The sequence below is a fragment of the Nycticebus coucang genome, chromosome 5, assembly GCF_027406575.1.
Source record: "Nycticebus coucang isolate mNycCou1 chromosome 5, mNycCou1.pri, whole genome shotgun sequence".
Taxonomy (NCBI): Eukaryota; Metazoa; Chordata; class Mammalia; order Primates; family Lorisidae; genus Nycticebus; species Nycticebus coucang.
Window position 1 is genome coordinate 78,612,684 of NC_069784.1, and position 26,032 is coordinate 78,638,715.

The 26,032-nt window shown below is 35.1% G+C and overlaps 1 protein-coding gene and 1 non-coding gene across 6 annotated transcripts in view; one reads left to right on the forward strand and one right to left on the reverse strand.

Moving 5' to 3' along the window:
* GRIK2 (glutamate ionotropic receptor kainate type subunit 2) overlaps window positions 1-26,032 on the forward strand; it is a 735,964-nt gene that overhangs the window by 603,262 nt on the left and 106,670 nt on the right. For all 5 annotated transcript variants that reach the window (XM_053592072.1, XM_053592073.1, XM_053592074.1 and 2 more), the window contains one exon: window positions 1,572-1,789. In XM_053592072.1, coding sequence (XP_053448047.1) covers window positions 1,572-1,789 — 218 coding nt within the window. The remainder of the gene's footprint in view (window positions 1-1,571; window positions 1,790-26,032) is intronic.
* LOC128586974 (U6 spliceosomal RNA) lies at window positions 15,301-15,402 on the reverse strand. Its single transcript, XR_008380423.1, has one exon. It is a non-coding gene; the product is annotated as a U6 spliceosomal RNA (small nuclear RNA).

A 26,032-nucleotide genomic window follows, 5' to 3' on the forward strand; every position in this document is an offset into this window, starting at 1 on the left:
GTACTCGCTTTAAGTCCTTGGGTAAGATATGAACTTGTGGTAATTGGGCCGTTTTGTCAAATGTCTCCACTATTCTTTTCTTTCCCAGTCTTGTTTGACTTTATTGGTGGTGTTGTTTAAAAACAAAAAAAAAAAAGTAAAATAGTCAGCCAAAGCTGCTGATCATCTTGGGAGTATTTTAGTGTTTCAGTGTCCAAGTGTGTGTCTGACAGGGCCTAGGAGCAACTACATCAGAAAGGTACTTTTCCGTTTTTGTTTTTTTTTTTCCTTACAGCCTGGTAGGCAGAATCTGGAGCTGGAGTTGGCTGTCATGTCCAAGTCTGTCTGCTTTTAAAATTTTGTTTGTTTGAAATTTCAAGGGTAAGATGAACCGCAGTAAGATGGGCTGTTTTGATACAGTGCAATCACAATATCACTTCTTTTTCAAGGTACACATGAATAATTTGGTTTACTTTTAATTCCATCTAAAGATGTACTACCTTACCACATCAGTGATTATCTTAAAGATATGGCTGTAAGTCCATCTTTGCTTCATTCCATCTTACTCAAATATTTAAAAAAAATTTTTTAATAGATTCAAAATGACTAAAAGTGAATAATAAGATATTTATACATGTCCACAAATTTAGTATACTTACAAAAATTGCATATCCTGATCTATCTTCATTAAAATATTGAAACTGTAAATAATGTGGTAAAGTTATAATTAAAATTTAAATAACAGACCAAACTTTAAAATTGTTAAGATTTTATATTACAATGTAAGTGAATTAAAATTAATAATAACCAAAATTAAAAGGTAAATCTCAGACTCAGTTCTTTTATTAATATCATGAGCAGGCAACTCCAGCCACATATTGTGATATATTTATGAAATATTTATATATGTATAAAAATAAATGTGATGATTTAGCTCTCTCTTCTTATTCTAATTTTCTTCATTGAGGCTAACCATAGTGATGGGAGATATTTGCTTATACACAAGAAAAATGTTATCGTATTTCAAAATAAATCCTGGGATAAAACCCTACATTATTTCAAGAAATGTGGGTAATTGATATTATTTTATTATGCAACATAATTTTTTAAATTACAAGACGTACAAAATATTTGAGCTGTATACACAGGAAAAATAAAACTTAACATAAAGCCTATTAATAAATAGATCTGAATGTATGTTAAAACACTTCCTCTGAAACCCACATAACTAACAAAAATATGAAAAGCTTTACATGTGTTTTATAAACTGGAGAATTTTTAAAAATCTATTCTAATGCTGTTTTTATAAAGGATTTTCTCTCATTAATATTTTGATTGGTACTTTGCACCATCTCAGGTAGAACTTGTGTCTCCTGTCACTATATTTAAACCAGAGCCTCCTAAGAGATTGTCTATTTCCTCAAATTAGCCTTTGCTCTCCCAGTGGTTTTGCTTGCTTACTAAAACAATATGTAAATCTATAATTTAAGCTTTTATCACACAGTGCTTCCGTTCTGCCACTGTGACCAAAAGTCTCTGATTGCTGATCAAATTCTCTGTATTCGTTTCACCTTTCCCCCACCCTCTGTTAGGTTCTGAGCTCATGCCCAAAGCGCTCTCCACCAGGATAGTGGGAGGCATTTGGTGGTTTTTCACACTTATCATCATTTCTTCGTATACTGCTAACTTAGCCGCCTTTCTGACAGTGGAACGCATGGAATCTCCTATTGACTCTGCTGACGATTTAGCAAAACAAACCAAGATAGAATATGGAGCAGTAGAGGATGGCGCAACCATGACTTTCTTCAAGGTAAGTCTTACTGGCTACCTAAAATTTATGTATTAAAATGGTAGGGAACAAATCATCTTTCTTTATACACGAATATAAGTGTTTAGCAATGCCATTATTTGTACAGAATAATTACTAAAACATGCCTCAGGGGGAGAAGAGGTGTAAACTAAATATGTGCTCCCCAAGACAAAGCATTGTAACACTTGCAACTGCTAAGGAGCTTTTGCTTTACAAGTATTCTATTTCTACTATGAGGACAATCTTTCCAAAGGTAAAATGCTTTTTCCCCGTGATGTGAATGGGAAGAATAATGTATTTATTGAAAATTGAATTACTAGTAGTTCTAGAGTCTGAAATGCTTGGCGATTCCAGAAGAATAGAATAATTTCATGGTAAGAATGCTTTCCACGCATTTATTTTTTTTCTGTTGAAATGAAGCAGGATATGAGGGGAAAATAAGGAGAAATAGTTATTATTGTCTGTACTTTCATCCAGCTAATGGGTGCCCTTGGGTGGCAGAGTCTGGAAATGGACATCCCTGTTGAAGTCACAGTGGTTTCCAAAGGGACAGCCCTGTAGAACACGTAAACCAAAATTGTGCTACTACTGACTTCCTGTTGTATGGAACGCCTTGCCCTGCTCTTTGTTTTCCCATGGTCTCCCTATTCTGGCTCACATCACTGTGTCAAAGGAGAGCAGACGGGGAGATTTAGCTTTAGGGAGTCATTATCACTTTATAATGACATCTATATTTTACTTACTATTTTACATTTTTTGTGGGTTGGGAACATTTTTAAACATTGATATTTTTGTTCAGTATTTCAAAAAATATAATTGGCCTTTCAAATAGGCAATGGAAGTGGTAGTTTCTTTTCTTAAATAACTGATTCAGGCTATTCATCAACTGCCAATTGAGTGCCAGACATTGGACTACACATTGGGTATTCTACATGAAATAAGATCTAGTTCTCACTTTCAAGGTAATTATAACTCAGTATGAGACAGAAGAAAAAACCGTCACCAATCATAGTACTGGGTTTTCAGTGACTTAAAGCAGCAGTTTTGTCAAAAAATGTAATTTTCTTTGTAAAAATTCTTATAAAACTAAATCAACTTTTTTCATATCGTCTGGAGGACACCAAATTTCCAAAGAATGAGCAAGATTTGATTGTTTAGTCAAATTTATATCATTTAAAAATTTAATTATTTTCAAAGTGAATTTATCATTTAGCTATATTAAAGATTGAATACGTATTTTACAGTTAGCTGGAAAATCGTTATTATTTAATCAATTTATTGAAAAACCAAATAAGAGTAAAACATTATGTTTGGTATGGCGCCATCAGACTGTATCAATTATAACGGTTGGGTTTTTCCTAATTGAATATTTAGAATTATTAAAGACTAACTTTCGTATAAAATAGTTACTTGATCAAAAATAAATCAGCTCTTGAAATTGCTAAACACACAGTGCCAGTGTTAACAACTACTCTGGGTATGAATATCTGATACATTTCAATTACTATTATATCCAAGGGATTTTGAAGTTCAGTTTGTAAAACAATACAAAAAAAGTACCTAACACCATGAGATGATAGCAGAAGTATTTACTCCTGTTTCACAATAATTTTAGAGTTTTAATTCTATTTTTATTTTCCAGAAAACTCAAACATCTTATTTTAAAGCTTAAATATACTATGAGCTTAGTTCATCTCTAAAAAATAAATTTTAGAACAATTTTTCTCCTTCTATCATTTAAAAAACTTACTTACTTCCTTTTTGCTTTTTCATTTTTCTGTTATTTTTTTTTCCTTTTTAGTTTACTTGCTCTTTGCTGTGTAATTTTACTATCTTTACCTTGCTTCATTACTGATACTTTTCTTCCGACTCTTTCATCTGTTTTTCTATCTCATCCACAAAGATGCCTTTAGCACTTGAAGAAAATTGACCTGAAGTAACTTCCTGTTCCCAACAGCACATGCATGCTTTTTTTAAGAACTGAAGCCTTCCAAAATGTACACTTGTCACAATAAAAACTATGCCATAATAATCACTAAGTTGACATCACTTTAGGCTGCTGACTTTATTAAATGCTGAATGTTTATTTTTGAAATTAGCAAAAAAAACCCTAGAACTCACAAGGATAATTTTCTTCAGGTATTTTAGCATAACATTAAAAAGTTCTCATTTGAACTTGATCTTACATATTTTGGATTGTTAGTACAGTTATACTAGCTATGGTATGAAATAAACAAACAAACAAAACACCTAGCTATTTGGAATTCAAACAAATGCAGACTCATTTTGAAACTCTGTAGTGAACAAGGGACTACTGTGTGTTGTCTATTTACATTTTATATCATTTTTTTGTTTTAATTAATAGCCACAAATGCAAAAACTCTAGCAAGAACCTTTAAGGCATTGACTTCTAAAGGAATTTCCCTTGTTTTTACTAATTTAACAAGACTCTGCTGTTAAGTAGCTGTTCTTTAATTTAAAGAATGTTATGATTTTGTTAGCTACGAGCAAAAAGAGCTGGCTCAAGATATCTGGTCTTAAAAATGGTAAGTCCTCAGTATTGCAAAGACTCAGAAGAGTTAGGTCTATAGCTGTTCTGCAACAATGAATTCCATTCCCAAAGATGGTGCATGAATTTTTTCATTGAGCTCAATGGTTACAGTCTTCAAGAGTTCTTCCTTCTTTTTCTTTCTATAATATTTCCATAAATTCTGTACCTTCAGAGATGAATGTAAAGCCAGACCAGGCAAACATAATTCAAAATTGAAGAGATGATAGTGCTCCAATATTACTTTGTGTAAACAACAGAAAACTCTGTAACATCACCAGTATGTTCTTAATGATATTAGTTGTTACAATAGATGAAAGCCCAGGGGTTTTATTGAAAAACACTAAAGGAGTCCAAACCTCCTTCTTGGACTCTGAGCATCTGATGTACTAGAACTGAAATCTCAGCCCAGAGCTAAACAATGTGCAAAATATTACCAAGCAACAAGAACATTCCTTTCTTCCTGAAATATAAAGATTATGATAATGAATTCTTATAGATTACAGGATTACAAAGAACTCAGCTTTTGCCTGTAGATTTTATGACCATTTTAGAGAATCCCTGTATTTTTGAAGTCATACTTGTATCTTTTACAAAATGATGCCAAATAAACTTGTTTCTCTGCAACCCCTGCCTCAGATTTTCCAATTGTCACAAATTATTAGTCCGAGTCTGAAATCTTTGACTTTACCACGTGTCCTAAGATAGTCTCTCCCACTAAAAAAGATGGTATCAAAAAAGACGCATGTCCTTTTATATGGTTGTTAAACAATCCTAGCACACGTTCAAAAGAAATGTAAGTGGTATTGAATTTTTAATGCAAATCACTTAATTCTTCTAAAGATACAGAGTTTGTTTTTTAGAATAGTTGTTAGGAATAAAAAATGCTGTGAAATCAGAGAATTTTCAGCTTAATTCCTGGCTCCACCATCTACTAGCTGTGTTTAGAGAAGATACTGCCCTGGTTAAACCTCTGAAGTCTCATATCTGAACTGGAATACCTAATTGGACAGTTCTCACAGGATCTTTTAAATACATATTAAATGAAAACTTTCACAGTATGCTAAGCACACAGTGAAAGCTTGATAGATGTGTATATTAGATTTAGCAGAATGCATGGCTAACTTAAACAATTCAAGAATTTAGAATGATTCTAAATATAGGCAAATAATTTGTTTCTATGACATAAATTGGATAACTCATAAATATATTTTCAAAGGGATCACACCCTATTTGTCCGATTTAAATTGCTTCATTCTATTGATTACTATTGTTATGAAGAAATAATTTGATGAGTGCAAAGAAATCTGACAGTTTTTAGAAACTTTTCCTGATTGTGTACTTTGAAATTACGGTGTACTAAGGTGCATTTAGCAATTCATCTGAGAATCTATGCCAAATCTCTGATAAACGGAACTTCTAAAACTGTTTGCTGTAAACAACATTCTTATTTAATTTTAACTTTTTTAACCTAATGATTATGATGTCCTATTTTATCCAGTATCACTAGGCATCTTATGTTCTCAATCTTACGATGAAGTGTATGTTCAGGAATTAAGTTTTCATTTACTGATATTCACTGACCTTATCCTATGTGGCAAGAATGTGTTCAATGTGAAATATGTATCCTACATCTCCAAGCACAACTTAACTCCCATTTTACCGCCTATATATCTTTGTATTTCCTTCACCGCTATCATAATTCACATCAATGTCATCTCTGACTTGCAAAAGTACTAACAATCTAACTTTTCATTTCCCCAGATTTGCCTCTCATACTCTTTGTACTGGTACCAGTGTGAGTCAAAGCTTTCCAGAACGCCTTCATCCCACGTGCTTTAGCGTGGGAACTTAGCTCCTAACAAGCTTGCAAAGCACATCATCTCTGGATCCTTCCTGCTTCTACTTTCTTTCCTTCCTACTCTCAACTCGAGCCAAACTGGTGTGTTTCTTGCCCTGTGTTACATCCTGTGCTCTTTCACCTTCTTTAAGGCCTAGTAGGCCCTTTCTCATCCAAGCTTTCCCTACCAGCCCCCAATAGGTTATATTCTCTGTAATCCTTAAATCCTAATTTATAATTCACTTATTCTAGGGACATGTCCCCAATCCCATCTCTACGCAGATCTATATAGTCTGGGTAAGGGACTCCTTTTTTCTATTTTCTAAACATCTTTTTTTTCCTTCAGTTATTAAATCATCAATCTAAGATATATTTCCTTCATTTCTATATCTTTCCACCCTTGCTGCACAGTCGCAGGCAGATGAATGAATCCACTCTGTTCCATTTGATAGTTCCCAGCATGGATTCATATCTGTTGTGGACTTGAGTTATCAGTTGCCACAACAATATTGCTAAACAGACAACCAGAATCTCCCAGTGGCATGTGGCATAAACCTTCATCTAACTTACAAGCCAGCTATTCTCTTCCTAGCAACCTGGAGCCCCGAGGCTTCTCTCCATTTTGAACAGACTCAGTTTTTCTCGGCTAGTGCAATCGTGTTTCACCAGTGCACTCACTGCTAAACCTTGTGGCCTTTAATTGTTTCCAAGTGGGTACTTATTACCTAAAAGTCATACCTATAATTACTTCTAAGATACACTTCTTTTTAGACTTAATTATTGTTACTTTGGTTTAGAAGTTCTTTATCAAAATGAAAAAGTCTACAAGGCATTGCTTTAACTTTTTCAGGAGTTTTAAGAAAGCATTCCAGAAACATGTTAATTTGATCCTTAATTATGGCCAGAGGCCATGTTGAGATAATTATAGAACTTTCACTGGTGTGAGACAGTGAATATAAGTACTTTTATTACCCAACCATTCAAGTTATAATCCCTCTACATTGCCGCTACGCAAAATTCTGCTTGCAAAGGGAGTTCTTTTCCATTCCTTTTCCTCCCCTCCCTTTCCTCTCCTCCTCTTCCTCTTCCTCTCCTCCCCTTCCCTTTCTTCTCCTCCCCTTCCATTTTCTCTCCTCCTCTTCCTTTTCCTCTCCTCCTCTTCCCTTTCCTCTCCTCCTCTTCCCTTTCCTCTCCTCCACTTCTTTCCCTCCCCTCCTCTTCCCTTTCCTCTCCTCCTCTTCCCTTTCCTCTCCTCCACTTCTTTCCCTCCCCTCCCCTTCCCTTTCCTCTCCTCCACTTCCTTTCCTCTCCCCCCTTCCCTTTCCTCTCCCCTCCTTCCCTTTCTTCTCCTCCTCTTCCCTTTCCTCTCCTCCCCTTCCCTTTCCTCTCGTCCCCTTCATTTTCCTCTCCTCCTCTTCTCCTTCCTTTCCTCCTATTCCCCTTCCTCTCCTCCTCTTTCCCTTCCTCTCCTCCTCTTCCCCTTCCTCTCCTCCCCTTCCCTTTCTTCTCCTCCCCTTCCCTTTCCTCTCCTCTACTTCCTTTCCTCTCCTCCCCTTCCCTTTCCTCTCCTCCTCTTCCTTTTCCTCTCCTCCTCTTTCCCTTCCTCTCCTCCTCTTCCCCTTCCTCTCCTCCCCTTCCCTTTCTTCTCCTCCTCTTCTCCTTCCTCTCCTCCTCTTCCTTTTCCTCTCCTCCTCTTTCCCTTCCTCTCCTCCTCTTCCTTTTCCTCTCCTCCTCTTCCTTTTCCTCTCCTCCTCTTCCCCTTCCTCTCCTCTTCTTCCCCTTCCTCTCCTCCTCTTCCTTTTCCTCTCCTCCTCTTCCCCTTCCTCTCCTCTTCTTCCCCTTCCTCTCCTCCTCTTCCTTTTCCTCTCCTCCTCTTCCCTTTCCTCTCCTCCTCTTCCCTTTCCTCTCCTCCACTTCTTTCCCTCCCCTCCTCTTCCCTTTCCTCTCCTCCTCTTCCCTTTCCTCTCCTCCACTTCTTTCCCTCCCCTCCCCTTCCCTTTCCTCTCCTCCACTTCCTTTCCTCTCCCCTCCTTCCCTTTCCTCTCCTCCTCTTCCCTTTCCTCTCCTCCCCTTCCCTTTCCTCTCGTCCCCTTCATTTTCCTCTCCTCCTCTTCTCCTTCCTCTCCTCCTATTCCCCTTCCTCTCCTCCTCTTTCCCTTCCTCTCCTCCTCTTCCCCTTCCTCTCCTCCCCTTCCCTTTCTTCTCCTCCCCTTCCCTTTCCTCTCCTCTACTTCCTTTCCTCTCCTCCCCTTCCCTTTCCTCTCCTCCTCTTCCTTTTCCTCTCCTCCTCTTCCCTATCCTCTCCTACCCTTCCCTTTCCTCTCCTCCTCTTCCATTTCCTCTCCTCCTCTTCCTTTTCCTCTCCTCCTCTTTCCCTTCCTCTCCTCCTCTTCCTTTTCCTGTCCTCCTCTTCCTTTTCCTCTCCTCCTCTTCCCTATCCTCTCCTACCCTTCCCTTTCCTCTCCTCCTCTTCCATTTCCTCTCCTCCTCTTCCTTTTCCTCTCCTCCTCTTTCCCTTCCTCTCCTCCTCTTCCTTTTCCTCTCCTCCTCTTCCTTTTCCTCTCCTCCTCTTCCCCTTCCTCTCCTCTTCTTCCCCTTCCTCTCCTCCTCTTCCTTTTCCTCTCCTCTTCCCCTTCCTCTCCTCTTCTTCCCCTTTCTCTCCTCCTCTTCCTTTTCCTCTCCTCCTCTTCCTCTCCCTCTCCTCCTCTTCCTTTTCCTCTCCTCTTTCCCTCATCCTCTTCCTTCACTCCTCCCTTGCCTTCTCACCATCTCCTTTTTCTTGTTTTCGTTAATAAGTTATCCCTCTCTTGTATTACCTTATCCTCTATAGCTAAAACACTGTGGTGATACTGATACTTTGAACGATTTGCCATCTTGTTTGACTCTCTCTTTGGCTAAATGCAGCAGATTATTAGTTCATTTTCTGTCTTCAAAGTTGCCGTAAGGTGCACTCTGAAAAATACTACCTTTCCCTATAATTGCTGATTCTCTTTCCCCGCCTCCTCAAATGATAGGTTGTCATCTCTGTGTGCCCTAAATAAATGGCACATATTTAGGTTTTCTTTAGGGCATCTTCTCACTACTTTTACCGAATTCTATGGTTATTCATTGGCACTGTGAATATTGGTTACACGCATTGATAGAAATCCTATGACAGAGGGGTTCAGATAAAATACGTGATTATTGACAACATTTTGTTACTCTGTGGAGGGGTAAAAAAAATTCTTCAAAATATATAGCCATCTATGGCATTCCTATCTTCATACTCAGTTAAAAGTTAATTTATTTGGAAGCATGGATAATGAATCCAGGAATGCAAGCAAGTGGATTAATCCATCTGGGGTAACAAGTTTTATCTTTTGGAACCTTGCAACAAAAATGCGTTCTTTTAAGAGTTGTCTTTTCTATTTTCCTTGCATTTTCTTTCTTTTTTCTTCTTTTCCTCCCTCCATCCCTCCCGTCCTTCCTACTTTCTTTCCTTTTCATTTTTCTCAATTTCCCTTTTCAAGGTACATTCTAATTATCAGCTCATTAATCTTCAGAGCAACTCCTAAGGAAGGTAAGAAGTAATTATCATTGTGCTCATTTAACAGATGAGGAAATTGGGCTACAGAGAGGTTAAGTGACTTGTTAATTATAAAATCAGTAACCAAGGGGTATACATAGTATCGCCAGAAAAGTAATAACCAAAGACATCATGGCATAACCATTATTACTTAGAAGAGTTAAGTGTATCAGTCATGGTGGCTCACCCACATGACCTCAATTATTTAACCATATTAAGTTTCTCAAACATTAGCATTAAGGCATTGGGGCAGATGGAGTTGTAACATGTTCTTTATAGATTGTCACTTATGCTGATCTTACCAGCTCAATGAACTCCTAAACTTAAATTATGCTAGGGTGACAGTGTAAGTAAGCTTTGAAGCCTGAATTGCTAGTATGTCATGCTTATAGTGAGAGATTTAGTGATTTTTCTTCAATACTGTAAAAACAATCAATGAAGGTGGAAGTACATAAATAAATAAGTAAATAAATAATGAAATATCCATTTGTTTAAGTCGGAGTTCTCAACCTGACTGACATGAAAATGCATGGATTAGACTCACTTGGAGAGCTTTTAGAAAATGTTGAAGCCCCAGCTCCTCATCAGGCCAATAAACTCAGAATATCTTGAGGTGGGATATTAGGCCTCTGGGCTTTTAAGGAATCTGCCCTGGAGATACTATTGTGTTGGCAGAGTTAATTTAATTTGAAATGTAAATAATCCTTTTTTTTTTTTTTTGCATTAATAGTGGTAAATGATTACATCTACTGCCATTGCTTTCATATGAGATTAGTCATTTTTCTTTTTCTGAAATCCATACCCTACAAAATATCAGAATAAAATGTGAAACAATGGCAAATCTTCCAGTCACATTTTTACTTTCTATAAATTATTTGCCAGAATTGTATTTACCGCCCTTTTCTACAGAGATGTGTTGAGAGCAAATAAATCTCCTGACATCTTCATTTGTGACACTATTTGGTCTTTAATAGTTAAGGAAGAGAATTGCCAAGTAGTGGGGCAAAGAAAATTGGAGTATTCTTATGTCTCAGAGTTGTATGGGGGGAGCAAATTGTGGGTGTTTGGTTTGTGTGTGTGTCTGAAGAAAAGTTGAGAAAATCTGTGCTTTAGGGGACTGGATTAGCGAGATTCACCTTCCCTTGCGAAGCTTTACTGTGGGTCCTTCTGCCATGGAGGTGAAGGGGAAATTAGAGAAGAAATGCATAGGAGGCTTCCTGAACCGATCCGATACGTGACTGTGTGTTTACCTGAGAAAGGGGAGATTAAAGAGACATTGTTTTGAATAACATTAATCCGCCCTCTCTACAGGTTTTTAGTAAGTTGAGTTCTGAGCAAGAGCTTTGTATCTGACCTGTTGTAGAAGAAATAGTGACTATTTTAAACAAGTTTAATTATTACATGATTTTAATTCACATTTTTCTTTGTTCTCTTTGAGAGTTCTTCCTTGCAGATCTAACCTGAGTCACAATGTATCTAAAAGTTGACACTCTGGTCTAACTTGGTCGGGGAAACCTGATAAACTTAGGTTTCCAAGCCAGAAACCATTCTTGCCAACTTGCTTACAAATTACTGGCAGAGAAAGAGCTGTGGCTTTTTAAAATAAATAGAAACTTTCTCATGGGTTGTTTGCTTCACATATTGACGGGAAGGGATAGCTTTTGTTTGTTGTTTTATTTTTTCTTTATACTTAAATGAAAGAAAGAACATGGAAAGCATTATGTGATTGAACACCAATGTGTTTGAGTACAGGTTAGTGATTAATATCGTTTCTAACATTTTTTAATCTGTTCATGTTGCTGTGTTCTTTGTTTTCCATCAGACACATATTCTAAAAATCTGAAAGAAATGTCTCAGTGAAAATTTTTGTAAGCCATATAATTTCTCTTATTCTCTTAACTTATTTTTTTCTTTATTGATTGGTGAGGAAAATGCATGGCTTTTAACATTAGGTTAAGTGGTAAAATTTTGTTCAGTAAAATAAAGTTGCAATTTTTTAAATGTTGTTGTATTCTTATTAGCGCCTCATATGATTTTTATATAAATTAGCCATGTGTGAAATGTGTTAAATCATGACAAGTTTAATTCTTGATCATGCATTTGATTTATTTATACAATAAAGAAGCTATTTTCACTCAAGGAGATGGTCTCCCTCTCCCTTTCCCCGTCTAACACACAATTTATTATATGTGAGGCCTGATCCCATGTTTATTACAGGGATTTGCATAAGGCCTGCAGGAAACCAGCACCATTTTACTGTGTTCCCATTCCAGGACATAAAATGGTGCCTTTGAGTAAAGCTGCTTCATCAGACACTGATTCTCATGCCAAGTTACAGCCATCAATGGTGAAACGGCAGATGTGAAGGCTAGTTGGCATCAAAGCATATGAGTCAAAGACTTTCCTATGGGAAAGAAAGTGCTTCATTACACTTTATCTATAGTGAGAACATTGGTTCTATCAAGCTGTCTGAAAATTAGAATATGATGGGTTTTATTACCCCAGCTCTGCCAGAGTGAATTCAATAGTCGAAAAGAAAGCGATAACACCATTTGGGGAATTATAAGAAGTAATTAGAGTTTTCGTGTATTTAAACTTGGAAGGGGCAGCTTTTATCTTAGAAAGTAGCTTCTCTAAAATATCTGTGGGACTGCAGTTTAATCCCTTTCTAATTGTTACATTTGTAAGATGTAGTAAGGCAGTGTGGGGCACTTTTATTGAAGACAGAAGTTATGTATTTTTGAAGTGTAAAATCTGAGGAATAATGTTTTAATTGCCTTGGGAAACATGTGCATGGGGCTGCAGCTGTTCCAGCACACTCCGTGATCCTGCCCTTGTTGGCCCTCCCTACTCCATTCAGTGCAAGGACCATTCCTGCTGTTTGTCAAGTCAGAATGGCAGCTCAAACGCCATGTCCCACCTCATCAATCTTAGGAGAGAGGGCCCCACAGGGAGTGAGAAAACTTGAAAGTCAGTTAATAAAGTGATGTTGAGCTGGCATGTCGAGTGCTGGATAACGGATAATAGTTGTCACTGAAAGACTTTATAGCCACTGGTTAGGCGTCATTTTGAAGGAAATTCAAGAAGGACATATTTTGGACACAAAGAATAAGTTGAGATAAATATTATCTAAAAATACCTTGACATTTACAAAATTATATTGCTTTTCATCTTAGATAAAAACAGCTAAAATGAAAATTCCATTTCTCCTATACAAGTGCTGAAGGAAAGCATCATTTAATGTTTTTAAAACATACAAACAAAATACCAAGATTCTTTTATTTGTAAATGATTGAGGAAATTGTAATTATTGGCATTGTAGCTATGAAAGTTTATTGATCATGCTGAATGATTTATTTTGGGGGCAGGGGTTATTTCAACTTTAGTGTGTTAGGAAAGACAAATAGTTCATATGTTTTTAGATGACTGATTCATTACAAGGTGAATATCCTGAAACTTGTACTTAATTCAGAATATCCTTCACAGTTAAATGTTCTTAACTTTTTTTTTTCCTGCATTTTTTGGCTGGTACTGGGTTTGAACCCACCACCTCCGGCGTATGGGGCCAGCGCCCTACTTTGTTGAGCCACAGATGCTGCCCAATGTTCTTAACTTTTTATGCATTATGCTGTCTTTTTGTCAAGAAACTATTATTATTATTTTCTTTAAGGCAAGCGTGAAACCAAATTTATGAGAAAGAGAAAAGTAGGTTTACAGAGTCAGAACAAGATACAGGCTCACAGAGCACTGTACTTTGCCATAGACAGCAAATAGGCTTCCCTTGCCAGAGCAAATAGGCAAAGAGGCAGAGGCTGGGAAGCGATCATTTTATTGCAAATGCACTTTATTTAGTATCTTTGGTCAGCTGAAATTTCTTTTGGTTATTTGTTTTCCACTCCCTTTCCAAAAGCCAAAAATAGCAGTGATACCACATTGTTCTTTGTTATTAAGATCTGAATGACGATCACATACTAGATTTTTTTTTCCCTTAAGTCATAAAGCAAAAGGAAGTTTACTATTATTTGCTGCTGCTTCTGTCTTCAATGCTTAGGCTTTTTTTAGGGACAGCGCCACAGAGTTTCTCCCTGTGGCAGCGGGCAAGATGCAGGGTGTGCCCCCTTCTCATGCATATTCACAAGCAGCAAATACAGCACATGAATCATCCCTGATTGTTTATATCCTTCCTTTTAGCCCCAGATAGCTCCAAAAAGAACTGACTGCACAAGGGAGCTTGTTCATAAATGTTGATAATTGTAAACCAAATATAATAAGTTCTTCAAAAATTGATTTAAAAATAAACGAAGTTAAACAGTAATGCTAGATGCCTTTTTCTTAAAGAAATCAGATTCTGAAACACGTTGAATCTCTGTCTTTATGTTGTGGGGTTAGTGACTGGCAGTGCCTCCAGGTGGTTAATTATCTAAGGCTTAAAGGTGAGCACTTTCATCGACTGTTGTATTGAGAGAAATTCTTCAGTGATTTTATAAATAAAAAGCTTTTCAGATGTGTGTGCATGTGTGTGCACATGTGCATGAATGAGTGTGTTCTGTGGAAATAAGGCATGCAATCTTAATTAGAGTTAGATTATGAATGATTATGTAATTCATTTTTCTCTACCCAGTTTCCATATTAAATCTATTTTAGAGTAATAGTTCAAGCTTGGCAATAAATTGTACTTCTACGTTTCCTGACAGCATTTGAATTAGGCTTCTGATTGTTATTAGCCTTTTGTATACACCATAGTGTTAGTGGAGTTCAGTGAAAAGATTTGATTACCTCTAAAGGTAGGTGTTTCATTTATTAAATATTGTAATTACTGCTAATTAGAAGCTATGCGATAAATTAGTTTGCTTTGTAGGTCCCTCGACTGTTTTCAGAACACTGAGAGCTTATGCTTCGTTTTAATTTATTTCAAAAACAATTAAATAAGGGCCAAAGAATTGGAAAGCAGCATTAATAATAGATATAATTTAGTGTTGGGCCTAAACAATAGTTTAATATAATGATTAAATGCATAGAATAGGTTATGCCATGAAATCTTACATCTGCCACTCACTAGGGATTTATTTAACTTCTCTGGGCTTCTTTGTTCCTATAGGTAAATCAGGGGTATATGTGTTCTTGATTGTTAAGCACCAGCCATGTAATAAACTCCCTGTATGTACTTGTGCTGTCTTCACTGTGAATTTTTTTTTATACTTACGTTTTTATTTTTATTTTTTTTCATTTTTTTTGTTAAATCATAGCTGTATACATTAGTGCAATCAAGGGGTACAATGAATTTTTTAAACTCCTGTAGCCGATGAACCCATTTCCCCCAATATGAATACTTGTACTCTTTGCAAATACAAACAGTTTACCTGTGGATAATGTCAAGATCCAACAATGGCATTCTTGTGTCATTACAATTTGATCCCAATTATGGATTACTAAGAAATGAATATTCTGGATTACTTTTTGGTATTGCTGAAAAGACAAAATACATAAAGAATCCAGTTCCATTCACACATTATAGATGGTCTGTTTTTTTATTTCAGATTAATATCAGGGTACAAATGAAAACTGTAGGACACATCGATTTCTGTGTCACCCTTGTGCAGGGGCCATGCTGATCTTTTCTGGGCCATGTCAGTTTCAGTATATGCACTGCCTAAGCAAGCCCAATGATCTATTTTTTTTAGAAAAATAATTTTTTTTATTTTTTCCAGGATTTACTTTCAGGCTGCTCTTTCTCTAGAGGCGCCATGATTTCAAGTGGTGCTTCCACTTATCTCTATATGAATGCCGTAATGTAAATAATCCTGACAGTAAAAGAAGAAAATTACATGTATTTTGAAAATGAAACTGGTGGCTAAACTCTTTGTATATCCTTTTTCCCCCTCTTCTATTTTTAAATTTCAGGTTAATGTGATGGTACAAACAACCGAATCACAGTATTTGAACTTGTTGGGTAGAGTCTCTTTATGTCCTGCACCCCAAAGGTGTGCCATGCACTCCTATCTTGTGCCCAACCCCCCTCCCACCTTCTCCCTCCTCCCAACTTGAATGGAAATGCGTTTTTCTCCTATATGGGCATCAATTAGATTGTCTACTAGCTTCCTATTAGTATTGAGTACATTGGAATCTTGTTTCTCCATTCTTGTGATACTTTACTGAGACGAATGAGTTTTAGCTCCACCTGGATTAATACAAAAGTTATGAAGTCCTCATCTTTTTTTTTTTTATGTTTGAATAGTATTCCATGGCATTGTACAACCTTTTTTGTATTGTCTGTAGCCACTAAAAGCCCCCTCATCCTCCTTCCTCAGTCATTCTTACGATATTTCCTTTTTAATCTCAGTTTTACTGTCCTGGCCTGCTGCCTCCTGAAAATGAGGGCTAGCCATTAAAGAAACATGGTAGCATTTTTTGCCTTTGTTTCTTTCTTTGGATTCAGGAATCCTTTGAGCAATGTTAAAAGAAGTAGCTTTTACTATAAAATTCTTCAAAGACGTTTTACTATGTGAGGCTAAAAAATAAGACTAGATTTTTATTTTGTTATGGCTTCTATTAAAATGTGTTTGGCTGGGTTGAGTGCATTAAATGCAGCCAGTGGAACTGAGGAACAAAATTTGAAATTTGAATTGTTTAATTTTAATTGCATTGAAATTTTAAAACTGAAGCAGCATAAGCCATTTTTCCTTTAAACTCAAAACTATATTTTATTTTAACCTTTGCATCATGTAAGATGTTGTATTGAGCCCACAGTAGTGTATGAGTCATGTCTAGTTAGATACATAAACACATCAGTGATTTGATCAGTGGCAATGGATCGATTTGGTTCAAATGATTTTTTCTCTGTATTAAAGTAACATTGTAATATGTTTACTTAAACATTTTATGTAGACAGTGAAAATTACAATGATAACTATGTAAACAATGAAATGTATCCTATTATTTTAATCAAAATATGTTTATATTATTTTCTAGTTTAAAAATATCTATGGGGAAACTTTTATATTTTATTTTGATACATTTAGAGGACACAGGTTGTTTTCTTACATGGGTGACTTGTATAGTGGTGATGTTTGGGCATTTAGTGTATCTGTCACCCAAACAGTATACATTGTAGTACCCGCAATTTTCATCTCTCCCACCCTCCGCCCATCCTCCTCCTTCTGAGTCTCCAATGTTTATTATGTCACTTTGTATGACCATGAGCACCCAGAGCTACTTCCCACTTATAACTGAGAAATGCTGTGTTTGGTTTTTTCTTCCTGAGTTACTTCATTTAGGATAATGTCCCCAAGTTACATTCAAGTTACTACAAAAGAAATTATTGCATTATTTCTTATGGCTGAGGAGTATTCCATGGTGTGCAGCACATTTTCTTTATGTACTCATCAATTGATTGGTACTTAGGTTGATTTCATATTTTTGCTATTGTGAATAGTACTGTGATAAACATTCATGTACAGGTATGTTTTTAATATAATGACTTCTTTTTTCTTTGGATAGGACCCATAGTGGCATTGCTGAATCGAAACTTGTAGATAAACTTTTATTTCTTTGCGAAATCTCCATACTACCTTTTCATAGAGGTTGCACTTATTTTCATTTCTACCACAGTGTGTAAGCATTCCTTTTTCCCTGCATTCACACCAACACCTGTTACAACATCTATTGTTTTTTGACCTTCTTTTAATAATAGCCATTCTCACATTGGTAATGTGGTGAATCATTGTGGTTTTGATTTGTATTCCTCTGATAATTAATAATGTTGAGCATTTTATTCATATACTTGTAGGCTATTTGCATCTCTTTTGAAAAATGTTCATTTCCTTTGCCCACTTTTTAATGGGGCAATCTGTGTTTTATTTATTTATTCGTTTGTTTATTTATTTGCTGATTTGGTTTCCTTGAAGATTCCCCCCCCCCACCCCCTATAAATCAGTTTGGGGAGTGTGGTCATTTTAACAACGTTGATTCTCTTAATCCCTAACTATGGGATAGTTTTCCATTTGTGTCATCTACAATTTCTTTCATTGGTTTTTGTAATTCTCCTCATAGAGATCTTTCACCTGCTTAATTGAATATATTCCTAGAGGGCGGTGCCTGTGGCTCAAGGAGTAGGGCGCCGGTCCCATATGCCAGAGGTGGCAGGTTCAAACCTAGCCCCAGCCAAAAACCACACACACACACACAAAAAAAGAATATATTCCTAGATATTTCATTAATTTTTTGCAGCTACCTTTTGTAAATGACATTGAATTCCTGATTTGATTCTTGACTTGGCTATTATTAGTATATAGTGTTTACTACTGATTTTTGTACATTGATTTTGTAAATGGAGACTATACTGAATTCATTTACCAATTCTCAAAGTCTTTAGGATTTTCATGTGATAAGTTCATATCATCAGCAAAGATAGTTTGACTTTTTTTTTTTTTTCCATTTTCCTATTCAGATGCCCTATAGTTCTTCCTCCACCCCTGTTGCTATGGCTAAGTCTTCAGTACTGTTGAAAGTAAGTGGTGAAAGTGGGTGTCCTTGAAAAAGTATCATTAAAGTAAAATAAAGCAGGAATGTAGATGCTTGAACTACAACTAAAACACTAAAGTATAAGGGAGTGGAGGTAAAGGTATGTTACTAGTTTCACTATAAATGGCAATTGCATTTTGCTGCAGCAGAGCCAAATGGAAAACCTGTTTGTTGCCCAAAAAGATTTTTTAAAGATATTAAAATGTTCTTTATTAAGACATATCTTCAGAAAATTATATAGTGAATTTGATCAACCGTTTTCTCTTAGTATTAACGAAAGAGCCGAGGAAGCTAGTTAACTAAACTTAGAGTCATATAATAAATTTTAAAATGATTTTTAACAGAATCTGAGATTGTACCTTAGTTTGGACTGTCATACAACAACATAAATTCTTGAACTAAGAAGACCATTTTTAGATGAGAAAATAGTATAATATTGTATTTCAGTTTGGAAATTTTGTTTGAAAATTGTGAAGGTAAGATTAAAAGGATTATTTGACAATGAGTAAAAAATCTTCAATTAATTGACCAAACATTTGACTATAACATACAAGAGCTTTCTAACAATATTATAGGACAGTTGATCCAAAATATTAAAATTTCCTAGTACATTTTTAGATTTTGGTGAATTAAAAAATAAGGACTTTGGGTAATATTTCTTCACAGCACTTAAATATTTATGAAGAAATGTCAATTTTTGAACTAAAAAAGAATTAATGGAAAAGATTTTGGAGGGCAATTTTTATAACTATCAAATATGGATTTCAGCTAGAAAACAAAAATTTAGTTTATTAAACAGTGAACACAATGGTTAATGCTACAGCTATGTTATGTAAAACAGCCCTGATTTATTAAAACTTTATTAAATAAAACAAATGGCTAATATTTTCCTTACGGCTTCAGCATTGTACAATGCTGAAATTGTGTTCAGTTTTCTGAAGCAGACTCTAAGACAAGTGCAGTGGACACAGTTGTTTAGTATATATGTGTAAAAGCTTAGACTCATTTCCAGTTTATAAAATTGTTGAAGGAAATAGAAGGCAATGAATGTACTGATTTTGTGTTTTTTGCCAAAATACTCACAGGTTGAGTCAATGAAGTTATATAAATATTTACCACAATGTCAATTCAAAGTCAAATTATTATAAAATTAAAGAAATGATAGCCAGATATTCAATCGTCAAAGATAAAAATTGACTGTCAGCTATTCAGTCATCAAAGATAAAAAATAACATCTTGCTTTATTTATTTTTCCTTACTCCACTTTACAAAAGTGAACTAAACTTGAATCTCCAAAGAAAGAAAAAACAGGGTGTCTAAGCTATGGTCTGTGGTCCATGAAGATTGTATGAGGACATTTTTGCTTTTCTATGGTGGCGGATATGGCAAAAATTGTGCATGGACTTTTTTTTTTTCCCTGCTCATCAGTCTTCATTAGTCTGTGTGTACTTAATGGTTTATGTGCGGCCCATAACTCTCCTTCCAATGAGGTGCAGAGTAGCCAAAAGGTTGGACACTTTTGATAGGTAGATAGTCCCACTAATTTAGAATGTAATAGAAATTTTTCCTAACAAAACAATAGAATGATTTTTCACATTTTTCTAATAAGAATTAATACACGGGAGATTTTAACTATTGACAGTATTATGTAAATCTTGTAGTGGCACAAATTACATGTGAAACTGAAGAATATTGTTTCAAGGTTGATGTAATTAGAGTTGTTTCTCAATTGTTCAATTTTCCTCTTCGTTAAAAGTTAATAATTGTTAGTTGGCCTAAGAGTTAGTGAATTATTTTACTTGGACCAATGAACAGATATACCTTTTGAAATTAGAATGCTTTGGCTTCAAAGCAAAATCATTTTTTTTTACAAAGTTAAAAAGACAAAGTACTTTTGCTAACAGATTATGGCATTATTAAAGGAAATTGTTTTGGTACTTAATTCAGTTATTGGACATTTTGTTAGTAAGTATAAAACAACATGGGGGTGTGAGGCTAGTTCTTCAAATGAACTGTATCTTAGACTTTTAGATTTACATAATCAATACAGATAAGTATTTTAGATGACGCTTCTGTATCTGAATAAAGATATGCTATAAGTGTATACTTCATATTGGATTTAAAAATAAAGATAATGTGAAATATCTCATGAATAATTTGTATATCGGAAATGTGTCATGAAATCCAATTTAAAATCGAATGAGTTCAAAAGCGAGTTTTAATTTTGTTCCCAAATCCATCATTGCTTGATTTTTCTTCATCCTGACAAAAGGTGCCACCATCATTGCTATTGTCCTCCCTCACATCTAAGAATCCTTCTGGTTCTAACTTCAAACTACAGATAATCTAAAAATCTACTCACAGCGCCACTTCTATATCACCTCAATCTCAGTCAGTGATAAGCCATGCGGGAAGCTCACAAGTTTACTGTCATGCCTCCCCATTTGCTGTTCTAGTCCAGTCACTTTCCTGAGAGTAGCTAAAGGGATTATAAACAAAGGAACCAGAATAACTCTTTCTCTAAAGTAATTTTCCTTTTTTTCCTTTTTCATGTTCATATGAGGTTGGACAATCAAATTCACTATCTCATACATGAAAGAAAAAGTGTTATGTACCCCATTGCTGACTATCACTCTGGTCACCTTTGAAGTGCTCTCCTTAGGAAGCTAGACACCCGTGCCAGCACCTAGTCTACCCTTCAAAGCAATTTTGGAACTCTTTTTTTGGAATGGTCATCACAGCTGTCATCACAGAAAAGTGCTTTGAAGGTTGGACTAGGTGCTGGCATCGGTGTACAGCTTCCCAAGGAGAGTACTTTGAAGGGGACCCCAGTGACATTTAGCAATAATGTATGTAGAACTTTTTCTAGTGTTAATTGTCTAACCTTATAAATTTAATATTTTCATTTCTTTTATCACTCTTGTGGAAGTCCATGAGATCAAAGACCTAGCAACTAAAACAGTCTGGCAGATAGTAGGTTAATCTTATTTTTATGATGTAATTAATTAATGTAAGAAAAATAAGTAATAAAGGGTAAAGCATATTTTAAGTATAGTAATAATTACAAAACATAATATATACATGGAATTTTTTTTTTAAATATGAGTTGTATGTTTAGGGTTTAGAAATTGCTTGTTATATTTATAATGAAAAGTTAGAAAATTAAAAAATATAGCGAGAGATCCACTGATTATCTGGATATACAAACACGCACACCTATCTTCTGAGATGTACACGCACACACACACATACACATCTATATAATGCAATTAGAATAATGTTATAACTGTAACTGCAGAGCATTTTCTACTTAAAATTATACACATTTTTATTTTTAATTTGTTATTATAAATAATGAACCACTTTGTACTTGCATGTTTGTAAGTACATAGTGTTATCTTTGAAATCATCAGATAAAGGACCATAACAGAACGTGTATATTCTGTTGAGCAAACCTTTCACTGAAACAAGTTAAAATAAGCAAGAGATTATGGCAGCAGAGAGAAGAGCCCAGAACTCACTCTGAGCTCAATTCTATTGAGCAAGAGGACTGGAGGGTTTTTAAGAACCTAGGAAGGTGGAAGGGAGTAAGATTGCTGGCCGCCACCTGTGTTTGCTAATTATTTCCTGGTATCTTCATGACAGGAGGTCACTTTACAACTTGAGCAAGCCAAGCAACTGGAGTTTGGTACCTACTTCCTACAGAGAATGTGAGATGGGGGTCACTATTTTATCTTCCTAGACAATGGTAGTTTAAAGTGATTGCTTCCAGGAGCATGAGAAAGATGTTTCTGCCTGTTGATATTGGCAAGAAACTTTTAAAAAGTCTAACATTCCAAAAGGGTGGAGGACGGATTTGGGCAAGTTTTCTAAGGTAAGTGTTCTAAGAAAAGGGAGATCAGGAGCCTAACATTAGGAAGAAAGCTGTCTAACCATATAATCCAGCTGAAAAGAATGAGACTGTCTTGATCACTTGACAAAACATGTATTAGAAATGTTGAAGCGATTTTCATATTAACAATTTGCAAGAGAGTGGTTCTTTCTTCCCAAATCTCCTTCATAGTGTATTGGCAATGTTTAATAAGGAAAATGTTGTTTATTAATTTGAATTTCTTTGATCATTTTCAACATTAAATATTTTAATTTGTTTACTAGATATGTTATTTCTTTGCTGCATGCATATATATGCTTTTTACTTTTTGTATTATACTCTTTTATAATTTTTGTTTGCTTATTTTGTTTTTGAAGAATGAAGTATCTTCAAAATCTTGCTGCTAGTATAACTGGAGTTTGTTACTATAATACTAGTTTTTAGGGCTCTATTAGTAATCATATTCAAGATTTTGAGTTAAATGGCTATACAAAGTAACTTTGATTTTAAAACTCAAAATTTCAAACATTATTTTAATTTGGTTTTAAAAATGTGTGAGGTCTGCATTCCACTAAATTTCTTAAATATTAAAAAGATTTTTTTCTTTATTTCTTTCGGATTAATATAAGGGTACATATGATTGGATTATATTGATGGCATTTGTTAGGTAGCATCCCAGTTGTAGGTGAGCTCCCATCTAACAGGTAAAATGTAGGGAATACACGGCATACCTCTTGCTGAAGGATAAGGATTTTTTTTTCTGAGTAATGTGTGTACAGGGATTCATGCATGTTAATGGTATTCAGCTCATTAATGATTATATTGTAGCTAGGCTGAGAAAATGTGATACAAGAGAATCGTTTGTTTGAAGACACCAGCTTTATTTATTTTTATTTGCTTTGTTAAAGCATGCACATAATTTAGAATAGATATGCACTGGTTGTTAACAACCTGCCCCTCCTTATAGGTGTTAATTAAACATGACAGATTTCTGCCACGATCCCACCCCAAATGTTATTTTTATTTCAATACATGTATTTCTTTTCTTTCTTCCTTTCTTTTTTCTTTCTTTGTTTCTTTCTTTCTTTTTTTTTTTTTTTTGACACAGAATCTAAGTCTGTTGCCCTCCGTAGAGTGCCATAGCATCATAGCTCTCAGCAACCTCAAACTCTTGGGCTCAAATGATCTTCTTCCCTCAGCCTCCCAAGTAGCTGGTACTACAGGTATGCTCCACTACTCCAGGCTAGTTTTTCTATTTTAGTGGAAATGGGAGTCTCACTTTTGTTCAGGCTGGTCTTGAATTCCCGAGCTCAAGCAGTCCACCAGCCTTGGCCTCCCAGAGTGCTAGGATTACAAGTGTGAGCCACCACACCTGGCCCACTACATACATTCTGAAAGTAATCTTTCATCATTGGTAGGTACATTAAATATCTTTTCCTGTAATCCTGAGCATCTACATTCATCTTTTACACTTTGATAGTTGTCAAACCTGCTTACCCTCCTAGGAGAACGTTACTGTTAATATTAGTTATTTCAGACACACCAGTTAGCTCTGATGAACACTTGGCCATCTTCACATTGGAATGAAGAGCTATGTGCAAACTTTTTACCCAAATGCGGAAACTATGGAATTTTCAACAAGTGTTTATTTTAAAGAAATGTCCTCTAAACTCAGTGTGAATTTTGAAAGTGATTCTTTCATTTGCTTGAGAAGTAGTATAATTTTACTTAGATTTGGGGGGGCAATTTTTAAAATATTTAAAAATTAAATTTAAAAAATTATTATGTGTACTGAAACAGATATTAGAAAAACTGAGTTAAGTTTTATATGTTGATGGTGACAGTGCAGTAGTAAAAGTGACAGGTGGATGTACGAATACTAAGCAATTGGATTTATGATGTTAATATTCCTGTGTCTTCCAAACAGAAAATGACTTGCAGAATCTTAGGGCTGTTTTTCTTAAAACACAACTTTTCCATTTGTCAAGAGAGTGAGCTACTGCTACGTAAGCTACAACTTATGGGTTTATAGAGCTAAGCCGGAGGCTATGTTAATCATCAATGTTATTCTAACCTGTGACCAGTTCCTTACCTATTGATATACATGACTTAATGTACACGCATACAAAGTTTTCAGACGCAGAATCAAATACTGAAAGGGTTTTAAAACAAAAACAAAACATAAACCAGCTATATATCTTTATTAAGCTAAGTAAATGAACTTGCCAGTTTGAGGCAAACCCAGGGCAAATGTAATGTGCACCTAGGCACAGTTATAGAATCATGACATGGGAATTACTTTGGTATGCATCAAATGTGCAATTTTCACTAGTTGTAGTCCACCCACTGTTTAAAAGTTGTGTTCCCACCATTTAAAATAATTATTTGTTTTATTAACTTCAAACATACATACATATTGATTAATAAGGCCTTGGCAATTTAACTTAATGATAAAAATAATGTGAATGTCGTTTCCTGTCTTGAATTTTCTTGTGGCTCTGCATGATGAAAAGAAGATTGAGACAGTATCTTTGTTTACTTTTGTTATAGGGTTTTGTTTCCTTTTTGTAAGTAACACCACTTTTTTCTTTCACCCACATAGCATTTTCAATGCAGTATTATAATTATGTTAAATGCCTAGATTGCTTGTGATAGAAAAGTATTAAGTTCTTTGATTTATACACTTGGCTTTGCTTTCAATTTTGAAAACTTCATTTTAATTCTATTTTTGAAAATGTTATCTGTCCCAGTCATGTTTATTTCATATTCAGGGACAGAACAGAAATGAGACAAAGAGAAATGAGTGATATCTGCCATTGGTTTTATTACCTCTATCACATAGCTTACTCATGTTTCACTTCTTTTTTTCTTTTCCTAACATTATGGAAAAGACATTAAAGTTAGTCCTCCATATCACTGAGTCCATTTTCAAAATGTTATTCTGCCTTTTACTGGCTGCAAGATTGATTTTTATTTTATAGTATATTTAATTCCCTTGTAATCCTTATTAATCCCCATATCTCTTATCCATCTCCTCATTTCTTTTTTTTTTTTTTTAATTTATCAACCTGCTTTCGCTTTAAGATTTTCTAACCTGTTTCATAAAGTCTTTCATTTTTGTATGACATTGGGACTAAAATGTAGGTTTCTGAATTTTTCTTCTCTTGCTAGTAGTTAATACATTTTTAAAATGTGCTCTTTTCTTTAACTTTTCAAGTTTTCTTTAACTTTTTAAGATAATACACGTAACATTTCTATCTTCCCAAGCATCACTCATGTTATCTTCCCAGCCATACACATTTCATTCTTTCTTGCCCTTTTGTAACCCTTAACAATTTCTTATCTATTCTTCATTTCAATAATATTTTCATTTCAAGAATGTTATATAAATAGAACCATCCAATATGTAACATTTGAGGATTGGCTCTTTTCATTAAGCTTGACTCCGGAGATTCTCTGAGATTATTATGTGTATCAATAGGTTGTTCCTTTTTATTGCTGATTTTTCATGGTATCATTATACTACAGTTTGTTTAATGGTTCACTGGTTGAAGGACCTCTGGGTTGTTTTCTGAGCATTGACTGTTATGAACAAAGCTGCTATGAAAAGCCATGTACAGGTTGTCTGTGAACATTTGTTTTTTATGTGAGCAAAACCTAAGAGTATAATTGCATGGTTGCATTAAATCACAAATTATGTTTAGTTTAGTTTTCCTTAAATAAAAGCTCTATTATAGTTTAATTTACTTTTCTTACAGTTAACCATTTATTAGGATATAATTCAAGAGTTTTTCATATATTTAGAATAGTATGATAATCATTACAATAATTTTTAGAATATTTTTAGCGCCACCCCGCCAAAGGAAACCACATACTTCGAACCTACACATTTACACCAG